This window comes from Sus scrofa, chromosome X, assembly GCF_000003025.6.
Source record: "Sus scrofa isolate TJ Tabasco breed Duroc chromosome X, Sscrofa11.1, whole genome shotgun sequence".
NCBI lineage: Eukaryota > Metazoa > Chordata > Mammalia > Artiodactyla > Suidae > Sus > Sus scrofa.
Genome location: NC_010461.5, coordinates 58,342,166 through 58,354,747, shown reverse-complemented (window position 1 = coordinate 58,354,747; position 12,582 = coordinate 58,342,166). Strand labels below are relative to the sequence as shown.

The following is a 12,582-nucleotide window of genomic DNA, read 5'->3' as shown; positions in this document are numbered from 1 at the left end:
TCGACAATCCTAAATTATCAGAAACCATCCTTAATAACCGTTCAGTGTATCTGTCCTATTTTCACAGATTATAAAATGGAGTAAATGTGTATGCCATGTCCTATGGCTGTTGAAGTTAAGTTAATATGAATATTTAAAGGAAGTCTGAGTTCTAAAACAGAACAGCAAATTCAGTCCTCATTGAGGTTGGAGGTGGGGGAAATACTTTTGGTCAGTCATGTTTATTGGATATAATTTACATCATTTCTAATTTGATTTACTCTTTTTAGGTGGAAAGTTTGATGAGTCTAACAAGTTAGGCTTTTTTCCCTTCACTATTTGCTGATTCAACTAAACCTCCAACCACCTCACAACTACCCCAAGACCAAACTGGCCTATCTATTTCTGACATTTTGTCTCCTTTTTCTTTTCTACAGTGTACTAAAGGAGGTGTACATAGCCTTTAATCCCAAAGCAGTGGTCTTACAGCTGGGAGCTGATACAATAGCTGGGGATCCCATGTGTTCCTTTAACATGACTCCAGTGGGAATTGGCAAGTGTCTTAAGTACATCCTTCAGTGGCAATTGGCAACACTCATTTTGGGAGGAGGTGAGTACAAAGGAAGGTCACCAGAAGAATTTGTTGACCTTCCTCCACATTTTGTCCATTGACACTGAGGAAAACTTGGCTTTCTTAGATTGAATAATACCAACTTGACTGTGGTCCAGAAACCTGAGTCGATGAACTCTGCCACCTTCACAGTTCAGCATAAAGAAGTACCCTGACATACTTCTCCTCCTCAACCTGGCATGTGCATTGACCCCTTGGCACTCTCTGAAGTCTTTAAGTTTCCATTCCCGAAGCAAAGGCACTTTGCTTAAAGGTGACATCAGATCTTATTAAGAATAGAGGATGTTAACCCCAGTGGACTTTGCTCCATCCTCTCAATATATAGTCTTTGATTCCCAGTTCTAATCATTATCATTTGGAAACATACCACTAAAATTCTAACCCTACTCACATATAAGTAGTAAGTAGTAGTAGTATAAGTAGTAAACACATGAATTAATGGAATATCTAAGCTAATTTCAAGAACAACTTCTTCCCCACTAAAAAAGCATAGATTTGTTACAATACAGCAAAAATGAGAGATCTTGGGCATTCTTGCCTTCAGTGCATACTGATGTGTTGTATTACTTAACCAACAGAAAGCTGGGTCATTCAATAGAAGCATTTACACATTTGTGAAAGGAACCTTTCACAACCTCAACTGCCTTTGAAGATGCCTTGCTTAAAATCTTCTGTCTGTCTGGCACAATCTTTATTCCATTAGATAAATGGATTGGTGTGTTAAAATAACATGGTCAAGCAGATTGAGCTTAAAATGTATGTGTTAGGGAACAGCTAATAGTTTGTTGTTTGTCAACCTGTTATTAAAAACCAAATTAGAGGAGATTGTGCCAAGGCCTCATAAAAATGTGTGAGCATTCAACACAAATACACAAGCCTGGTCCTTTGGCAGCCTCAAACCCTAAAGGGATCAAAATTAAAGGTGCTTACAAGAGACAGCCTTTTATGAAAAGGTGGCAAGAAATGTATTAACTTCAACTCAGGAAAAAGTACCACGTGGCATATTACTTTCCTTGGTGGCACTAATGACAGTGATTATGATACAGGTATACCTAGGGGGAAAGAGAAAAAGCCCTTTCTACAACATATGTCTGTGTGAATTCAACTTCTGCAGGCTTTACTTAGCATTTTCAAAGCCTCTTTGCTTTCTTAGCCCCAAGTTTTGGCTTCTGAACATGTATCTCTTCCTATGCAATATGTGTATTCCTGAAAAATACCTGTGCACAAATGGAATTTTTGCAAATTAAATCATACTGTATATGCCCCAGAGAGAGCTTGTTACTTAAAACCTATGTGATTCTTTTTGAAGTCAAAGCGTCATAGTCAATAAGTCAATCTTGTAAATTCATATTTTCCATGCCAGGAGTGTTCAAAGTAATACCTGTACTATTTCACTTAAATTCTCACCCCCCAATAACACATGGACAATTAGCAGTGATGGCCACGTCCCTAAGCTTCAGTGGACCCCATTGAGGCCTAAAAGACGCATCCCAGAAGCCTCAAACATCCATGACCTTTCAAGGAGTTGAAAGGCTTAAGAAGAGGGTAGCCATCTGTCTCAATTTATACATGTTTTTCCAGTGTAATTATTAATACTGTCTCTTTTTACTCTTAAAAGTGTATCATTGTGGATGATAAATGATAGAGTCACCCTACCTAAAATAGACCAGATTCTATTTCCCTCAGGCTGCACCAAGGTTAGGAAGTTGTTCCATTTTATCCTTACACTCTTGGAATTTAGCTAAAGGCCAATGTTCTAATGCTTGCATGGCAGAACACATCTATTCAGCACAAAAATATTCTGATTATTAGCCAGTATAATATGGCTCCTGGGTGACTGTGACAGGACCTGTCGAGGTGGGTCAGAGTGTCAATCAACAGTCTCTTCTTCATCTCATTCCCTTTGATCTCTGCCACTAGGCCCTGCATTTTGTGGAATGCTGATATTAAAAGGAAGTATCATTCTATCAGGATTTTCCTTTTCTCTTTCCTGGAGGATTCCAGGATTATATCTGCCAATAGCTTTAACTTATGAATCACATCCAGCAGTCATTTTTATATAGACTTGTTGCAAAATTCATCATAGAAACCTTCACTTTGAGTAGGACTCCTCAAAAGATCCAGGTTCCAGGGATCTCAATCTTACCAGTGACTCTTGGTGGAATTGAGGAGCTTGGAGTCCTAAGGTGCATATCGTTCAGAGATGAGGGCCTCTTTAATCTGTGAAGGCCTTGGACTTCCCAATTCCACACTGTGCATGGTCTGACTGGTCCACTAAAGTCTGCCTACTAAGTGGTTCAAAAATATCATGAAAGGATGTTTAGGTGAAATTCTGCAAGCTGGAATTGTCTTTTTAGCCCTTTTATTAAAACAGTTTTCTCTCCTTCCTTACCCCCCTTCCCTCTCCTGCTGTTTTGTGACTATTCTTTCCTAACTTCACAATTCTTGATGGAGACAGGAGGCTATAACCTTGCCAACACGGCTCGATGCTGGACATACTTGACCGGGGTCATCCTAGGGAAAACACTATCCTCTGAGATCCCAGATCATGAGGTAAGTAAGGCTCTGACAAGTCCTCTCTTCTTTAAGGGGAAGAGCTGAGTCATTCCACCTAATCAAAATCATGTCCTCACCACTCAATACCGTTTTGTTGAGAGACACTCCAATAACAATAACACACTGTCTTGGCAGAATAGTGGACTCTTGTTCCAAAATATCCAAGACCTTCTGCCTTTTTTTGCAAGAGATCTCAAAGGCCAACCAACTTTAATTTCTCAATTAATTACAGAGACTGTGGGAAGGGGTCACCTGTTCACACAAAGAAGTCTTTGGAATATGTGCATATTTTCATCCCCTAGCCCTCAAAAAAGAAGGGGCCGTTTTTTAAATGGAGAAGCTGGGTTCGCCTCTATCTTTAAAAAGTCCCTGTAGGTGATATGTCACACCTATATTCTTTGGTGGTAGTCCTGGTCTCTCGGTTTTCTCTGACTAATGTAAAATTCAAAAAACACACGAGCACCACCAAGACAGGTCTGGCATTTCTCCGGTGATTAGTGGCACGCAGAAGTTGGGGCGGGACCATTCAAAATGTGAAACATGTCATTTGAACCTTTGCCATTTTCCCATTTTCTTTAGTCATGTGAGATGGTCTTTACATTTTCCAAGGCAAAGATGTGTGTTCTAGTTTTCTCAAAAAAGGTGTAATAGAAAGTTCTCTGAGACCTCTGAGTGTGCTGTTGATCCCTTCTCTAAAGGGGGTACACCTTCTCTTCCCACCCACCCTGACACCTGGCAGGAAGCATGTTATCACAGAATAGGATGTGTAGCTGCAGGCCTCAGACTGTGTGACTTACTGTAATGAATCAGTGCTTGCAGCCCCACCTTCTCAAGCCATTTCCCAAGGAGTCAAGATGGTATTTGGGTTATAACATATTGATTTCTGCTAGATGCAGAAGCTGTACACTTGGGAGAATTATGCTTTTTCAAGTTACTATTATTTTTAAAAAATTAGAAACAACTTAAACTAATTTCCTTCCAATTTTCTTCCAACCACAGATGAGGTATAATATATATCTCAGAAAAACCACTCAATATGTCTAGAATACAAATAGAAGGTACACTATAATTTGAGACAATTTGCGAGTGTCAGGGTTAATAGAAGTCTCTTTTCTTGACTTGACTTACCTTTATTCAGTATTTGGAAGCTTTATGAACTATAAAGGTAAGCGGACAAATTACGTTTGTGAACAAATGTAATCGCTGTTATTGCTGTGGGAATATCTCAGATTGCATTGTAATTTAAAGCACTGAGACTTTAAGAACTGATCAAGTTGTGTCAAAAAAATAGTTTTAAGCTGTAGAAGCTTGAATTGAGAGTGAATGTTCTGTTTATAGGAAACAATGTAAATCTGTAGGTTTCATCTATCTTAAAAGGGTGATAACACTTTAATAAAGATGAATATCGTCTCTGGTACCCAGAGAAGCATTGTGCCCAGCTAGATGTGGACTTGGTCTTCTAGATAGACATGTCCTGTCTTTATACTGATATATTCTGCCAGCTTAAATGAGATATAATGTATGTCAAATGCCTAACACACAGTTCTTGGCACACAATAGGCATTGTTGAAATGGAAGTTTTCTTCTTCCCCTTTGTATGCTCCTAACAACTTCTTATACCCAGACATTTATGACTTTGTCATTCATAAATTTGTCCAAACCCTTTTCGAATCCCTTCTGTCATATCCTTCTGGTATAAGGGATGTGAGTCATCCAAGAGGGAACAAAGAAGAAAATTGAAATGACAGTCTTCCAGGTACAATAAGATAACATTTTAATGAAAACTGCCAAAAATAGCCCACACAGTGTAAAGACATATATAAGTTTTGTGCCACAATACACAGTTGCACACAAATATCCTTGCGGTCCTCTGTAATCAGATCAACAAATGGTAGCTCAAAAAAAATTTACTGAGCACCCATTGTGTGCCAGGCACTATGCTAGGTATCTTGGAAGATAGAAACACACTAAAACCTCATCTCCTACCTCAAGCAGCCTGGGATAAAGGGGGATATAAGCACGGGGGAGATATGTAGATACACAAATAATTATATTACAGGGCAGAATAAGAACCACAAGACTGTAGGAACAATGGTTATGGAGATGCACATCAAATATAAAGGGGATACAAAGGAGTGTACAAAATACCCTGCCTTCCACGAGCTGAAAATGTAATTGAGAAATCTAATCGGTGAAAAGGTCAGGACAGTGCAGCAGGCAGCCACAGTCTGCTGGCTAACCCTCTCACTGTCTTCCCTCTCGGTCTTGGGCCTTTGTTCTTCTGTCTCCTAGGATAATAATCCTCCTCCCCCAGATGTCCTTTCTCCACCTCTCTGCTGTCTTCCTCAAGCCAGCTTAAAGCCCCATGCCTTTAAAAATCCCTCACCTAAATAGACCAAGGCCTTTGAGCTCTTCCTTCACATTCATTTGTTCCTTCATTCATTTGTCAAATATTCACCAGGCCCCTACTACTTGCCAGGCCCTATTCAGACCTGGATTCAAGGATAAAAAGATACAAGATAAACCCAGTGCCCTCAAAAATCTCCTCATCTACTAAAGGCACTCAAATGTGCTCAAACCCCGGACAGATGAGGAGCATAGAGGAAATGTTTCACCAAGGCTTTAAACTGCATGTTGGAGGTTGATTGGGAGTTTGCCAGGTGAAGAGGAGAGGCATTCTGGGCAGAAGGAATAGAGACTGAAAGGGACCTGGTCCCTCATGAGACCAGGGAGAAGTTTGGCATAGTTGTGGAACATAGGGTTTTTTGAGGGGTGGGGTAGGATTAAGGTGTGAATGGAAATTGGAGCCAGATTATGAAGTGCCTTGAATGCTGCACTGAAGAGCTTACACTTTCTGTGAAAGCAGATGAGCTTTGGTTTTTACAAAGCTCACTTGGCAGAACATGGAAGATAGACTGCAAAAGGGAGAGCGATGAGAAAGGCAAACCTGTTAAGAGGTTCAGAGACACTGCTGTAACACTCACATCTGTAGCATTCATTTGGTCATCTGCATTCCCCTTCAGTGCTCATCAAAAGTTGGTGTTCATTCATTGAATAAGCAGTTGAATCTATGAGCATTTGAATAATAAGTGTCTCAACATTCACACTGGTAAACTTGTATTTTTAAGATGGAAGAATTGGAAGCATAGTCTAGCCTTTCTCTGGAAATAATTTAATCCCAGTAGCAACTACTCATTCTTTGCAAGAAGTACCAGGTATCCCAGCTGTAGGAAACAGATATATTCATGGGCAAACACTAGATCGCCGATGAGAAGAAAAGAGTTAGGAAGGCAAGTGTTGAAAGTGATTAGCGACGATATTTCAGTCATAACCCTCATGAGATACAAAACCAGTCATGCATAAAGCCATTGATCAAGGAGTTAGTTCCAGCCTAGGAACTGGGGAGCTAGGTTGGCCAACCAGGCATGGAATAAGGAGGCAATCCTAGCTAGAAGAAGAGTTGGGCCCAGCTGGGAAAGCTGAGAGAAATGGAACTTAACCTATATGACTGACCCAGGTATCTCTACCACAGGGAAAGCCCAAAAGTGACATGGAGTCCCATAAAAAGATTAGGACATGGCTAGTTCAGCAGATCACCCACTCCATGTAATAAGGCTTATGGGCTTATATATAAATGTTGTGTGATCCAATAATGCTATTTGGATCATATGATATAGGATAGAGTAAAACAGTTATATCATGTATTCATACACACACACACAGAGATATCAGGTATATATGTGTACATATCTGAATCATAAAGTAGGTCTATGCACAAAATTTAGTGAACAAAAAATTTTTAACTATACTCCTTTTAATGGACTGTTTAGATAAGTTATGCCTCATTCATATAAGGGAATGTATGTAGCCACTGAAAAGAATTAAGTTGATTTATGTACAAGTGTATGTTAATGTAAAACAGTCTTACACTACAGTCTATGCAGTCTATGGATTGCACTGAATCCATAGACTGATTTGGGGAGACGTAATATCTTAACAATATTTACTCTTTCAATACATGAATTTGCTTTATCTTTCCATTTACCCAAGTCTTTAATTTCAAATTTTAATTTATACTTTTCAGTGAACAAGTCTTATATGAATTTTGTTATATTTATCCCTAAGTATTCCTTAACTTTGATATTGTTATAAATGATATTAATTTCAATTTCCAATTGTTTGTTGCTAGAATATAGAAATATAAATACAATTGATTTTTATATTTATCTTGAATAATGTATCATTGCTAAACATTAGATCTAATAGCATTTTTGTAGATTCCTTAGCATGTTCCATGTATACAAACATGTCATCTGTGAATAAAGAGAGTTTTACTTATTCCTGTACAATCTTCATGCCTTTTATTTCTTTTTCTTGCTTTATTACACTGATTGTGACCTCCAATGCAATGCTGAATAGAAGTGTTGAGAATGAACATCTTTGTCTTACCCCCCATCATTGGGAGAAAGCACTTAATCTTTCACTGTGAAGTGTGAGGTTAGCTGTAAGGGTTTTTTGGTTTGTTTTTTAATGTCCTTTATTAGGTTGAGGAAGTTCTCTTCTATTACTGAGAAGTTTTCTCACAAATGAGTGTTGAATTTTGTCAAATGCTTTTTCTTCACCTATTGAAATGATCAAATGGTGTCCTCTTAGTCTGTTAATACAGTTAATTGCATTAATTGTTGCTATTTTAATGTTAAACTAACCTAGCATTCCCAGGATAAAACCCTACTTGGTCATGGTATATTATCCTTTTTATATGTTGCTGGATTCAGTTTGTTGAAAATTTGTCAAGGATTTTTGTATCTCTGTTGATGAGGGATGTTGATCTGTTGTTTTTTTTTTTTCTTGTAATGTCTTTGTCTGGTTTTGATATCTGATCTTATAAAATGACTTGGGAGGTAGCCTCAAATCCTCTGTTTTCCAAAAAGAGTTTATGTAAAATTGATACTATGTCTTACTTAAATGTTTGATAGAATTTAACAGTGGAAACATTTGAGCCTGGAGTTTTCTTTGTGGGAAGGTTTTAAATTATGAATCCTATTTATTTAATCATTATATGGCTATTCAGATTTTCTATTTTCTATTTCTTCTTGTTTCCATGTTGATTTGTCTTCAAGGAATTTTCTTGTTCCCTCCTTAATTTTCCCTTATTATTGTTTTAATCTGCAGGAGCTATAGTGATATCCCTTTTCGTTCCTAGTATTGCTAATTTCTTTTTTCTTGATCATTTTAGTGTGGGGTTTATCAGATTTAGTGAACTATATTTTTTTTCAAAGAACCAGCTTTTAGTTTTCATTGACTTTATTTTTTTCTTTTCTATTTCATTATTTCTACTCATATCTTTGTTACGTCCTTCCTTCTACTTACTTTGTATTGATTGTTAGTTCTTTTTCTAGTTTCTTATGATAGAAACTTAGTTCATTGATTTCAATTCTTTCTTCTTTTTTAATATAAGTATTTTGTGCTGGAAATTTGTATCTAAGCACTGTTTTAACTGCATCCCACAAATTTTGGTATATTCTCTTCATTTTCATTTAGTTTAAAATGGTTTCTAGCATTCTTTTTTGACTGATGGGTTATTTATAAGTGTGGGTTTTAAAAAATTAATTTCTAAATATTTGAGGACTTTGCAGATATTTTTCTATTTATATTAATTTGAATATAATTTTGTATTCAGAGAATATACTTCATATTTTTAGTCCTTTTATGTTTACAGATATTTGTTTTATTGTCCAGCATATGATCTATCTTGGTATATGTATCATGCAATTTGTAAAGAATGTGTATTTTGCTGTTACTGGATAGCATTTTCTATCATTACCAATTAAGTAAGGTTGGTTGAGAGTGTTATGTCTTCTATATTCCTATTGCTTTTTTTGTCTTCTTGTTCTGTTAATCACAGAGAGAGTTGAAATCTCAACCATGATTTTGGATTTATTTTTCCTTTTAGTTGTGTCAGCTTTGGCTTTATTTTTGAAGCTTTGTTATTAGATATATAGACACTTAGGTTTGTATATCTTCTTGAAGAATTGACTCCTTTGTTATTGTGAAATATCCCTTTTGGTGTCTAGTAATATTCCTGATTCTAATGTCTACTTTGATTATGATATTGTCATATCTGCTTCCTTATGATTTATTGTGTGGTATATCTTTTTCTGTCTTTTTACTTTTAACCTTTTATGTCTTCATATTTACATTGGATTTCTTGTAGACAGCGTATAGTTGGGTCATTATTGTTTTGTCCAGTCTGACAATCTCTGCCTTTTAGTTGGGGTGACTAGACCACTTATATTTAAATATGTTCAGATTTAAGCGCATATTCCTATTTGTATTCTATTTGTCCCATCTGTTGTTTATTTGTTACTTTCTATTTTCCTGCCTTCTTTTGAATTAAATTAATTTTTTAGGATTCCACTTATCTTCTTTATTTGCTCATTAACTATAACTCTTTATTTTAATCTTTTTGTGGTTGCTCTGAGGTTTACAGTATGCATTTTTAACTTCTTAAAGTTTACCTTCAAGTAGCACTACACTACTTCAGGTGTAATGTAGCATCCTTGTGACAGTACTCTTCCATTTCTCCCATTTTCTTTCATGTGCTATTGAAATCACATATTTTACTTTTGCATATGTTATAAACCCCATGATACACTGTTATCTCCTTTAAACCATCAATTTTACATTTAAAATTTTTAAATATTAATTCATTTAAAATAAGACTAATAGGGAGCTCCCTGGTGGCTCAGTGAGTTAAGGATCTGGCATTGTCACTGCTATGGCTCAGAGCACTGCTGTGGCACAAGTTCAATCCCTGGACTGGGAACCTCCGCATGCTGTGGGCATGGCAAAAAAATAAAATAAATAAAATAAAATAAAATAAAATAAAATTTTAAATAAGAATTCCAGTATATGTTATACAAGTAACATGTTGTGATTTTAAAAATAACTTCATTTTCTAAGACAAAAAGAAATTCCATAAGAAGAATAGTAGTACTATACATTTTTGCACATCTCTATAGCATCTGGCTTAATAGATGATGGCTGACTTCTCATACCTACCTCTACGTGTGTTTTGATATATTTTTTTTCTAAGCTATTCAATTTTATTTATTTTTTTATTTGTATTTTTTAATTACTCAAATGAATTTATCACATCTGTAGTTGTATAATGATCATAACAATCTGATTTCACAGGATTTCCATCCCACAGCCCAAGCACATCCCCCTTGATATTTTTGTTTAATTATATGAAGAGGAGTTCCTGTTGTGGCTCAGTGGGTTAAGAACCCAACTAGTATCCGTAAGGATGCAGGTTCAATCCCTGGCCTCACCCAGGGGGTTAAGGATCTGGTGTTGCCATGAGCTATGCTGTAGATCGCAGCTGCAGCTCTGATTCGACCCCTAGCCTAGGAACTTCCATATGCTGCATATGCAGCCCTAAAAAAAGCAACAAAATAAAATAAATAAAAAATAAATAAAGTATATGAAGAAAATCCAGCTTCACATAGATCTATAGATGGAAAAGGGAAGGGGATTTTAATAACCTTTACAGGTGATTATGGATATCCTTCTTTGATATTATGCAAAAACTCTACACAAGGTAGTTTCTTTCTTTTCTTTCTTTCTTTTTTTTTTTTTTTTTTTGCCCCCTGCACCCATGGCGTGTGACAGTTCCTGGACCAGGGATTCAATCAGCAGCACAGCAGTGACCTGAGCCACAACAGTGACATCATCAAATCCTTAACCAGCAGGCCACTAGGATACTCCCTACAGGTGGTAGTTTCTTAAAAGTTAATGCTGTGTGGAATCTGAAAACATATCAGTGAATTTTTTATGTACTATTACATTAAAATTCATTGGTCATCTTGTACTTTGAAAGGATATTTGACCCATCTTTTACATATTGATTATTTGGAAAATATCAGTTCATTAAGTTATGCAATTATTACAAATGTTGAAACATTGTATGCAGTATCAGAAAATCACATTAACTGATATGAATGCTGATCACATTGGAACAAACCTTAAGTTTTACGAAGCTGTCAGGCTTATAGTGGCAGGATGAAATTTTTCAAAATTCTGATTTTCATTCAAAAACATATATATTATTGGGAGTTCTCTTATGGTGCAGCAGGTTAAGGATACGGCATTGTCACTGCCGCAGCTTGGGTCACTACTATGGTGCATGTTCAATCCCTGACCCAGGAACTTCCACATGCTGCAGATGCCCCCTCCCCAAAGAAATATATATATATATATATATATATATATATATATAATCATTGGCAACAAATAATGTCAATTGTTTAACCTAAAGTGATAAGCTCACTTCATTTCTGAGAAAATATCCACTGACATCCAAGTATTTTAATCATGGGTTTTCCATCAGTTGTTCTTTTTTTTTCTCCACTTTTTTTTTCCTTTTGGTGTGTTTATTTATTTATTTATTTTTTAATTACTCGATGAATGGGACATCAGTCACTTTTTGTTTTTTTTTTTTTTTGTCTTTTTGCCATTTCTTGGACTGCTCTCATGGTTCCCAGGCTAGGGGTCCATTCGGAGCTATAGCCACCGGCCTACACTAGAGCCACAGCAATGCAGGATCTGAGCCACATCTGCAACCTGCACCACAGCTCATGGCAACGCCAGATCCTTAACCCACTGAGCAAGGCCAGGGATCGAACCTGCAACCTCATGGTTCCTAGTCGGATTTGTTAACCACCAATTCACGACGGGAACTCCTCCATCAGTTGTTCTTTCAAGCAAAAATGGTATTGCATGAAAAGTGGCTAGTTAAGTCACAACTTAATCACAGATGTGCTTTTCCTCAAGACAACCACCATAGTATAGTTTATAAAAGAAGTGCTTTTTGCATACCTCCTATTTTGTCACACAGAATATTATATCCAAGATCTTGATATTGATATTTGATAATCTTGGAGTTCCCATCATGACTCAGTGATAACGGACCCAACTAGTATCCATTAGGATGTGGGTTCAGTCCCTGGTCCTGCTCAGTGGGTTAAAGGATCTGGCATTGCCATGAGCTGTGGTGTAGGTCACAGATGCAGCTTGAATCTGGTGTGGCTGCGGCTATGGCACAGGCCAGCAGCTGCAGCTCCGATTCGCCCCCTGGCCTGGTAACTTTCATGTGCCACGGGTGCAGCCCTAAAAAGACGGAAAAAAAAAAAAGAGAAATATGTGATAATCTTTAATGCTTCATCAAGGCCATTCTTAATGGAAACTGGATTTTTTTTTTTTTTGTCTTTGTCTTTTGAGGGCCGCACCCACAGCACATGGAGGTTCCCAGGCTAGGGGTTGAATCGGAGCTGTAGTTGCCAGCCTAAGCCACAGCCACAGCAACATGGGATCCGAGCAACATCTGCAACTTTCACCACGGCTCACAGCAATGC

General features: G+C 37.1%; 1 protein-coding gene across 3 annotated transcripts in view; it reads left to right on the top strand.

The window, feature by feature from the left end:
* HDAC8 (histone deacetylase 8) overlaps positions 1–12,582 on the top strand; it is a 240,500-nt gene that overhangs the window by 95,934 nt on the left and 131,984 nt on the right. For 2 of the 3 annotated variants that reach the window (XM_021080459.1, XM_021080458.1), the window contains exons 8-9: positions 417–589; positions 3,069–3,163. In XM_021080459.1, coding sequence (XP_020936118.1) covers positions 417–589; positions 3,069–3,163 — 268 coding nt within the window. Of the gene's footprint in view, positions 1–416; positions 590–3,068; positions 3,164–12,582 lie in introns of those variants that run through there. The other variant, XR_002340774.1, reaches the window with a different exon arrangement.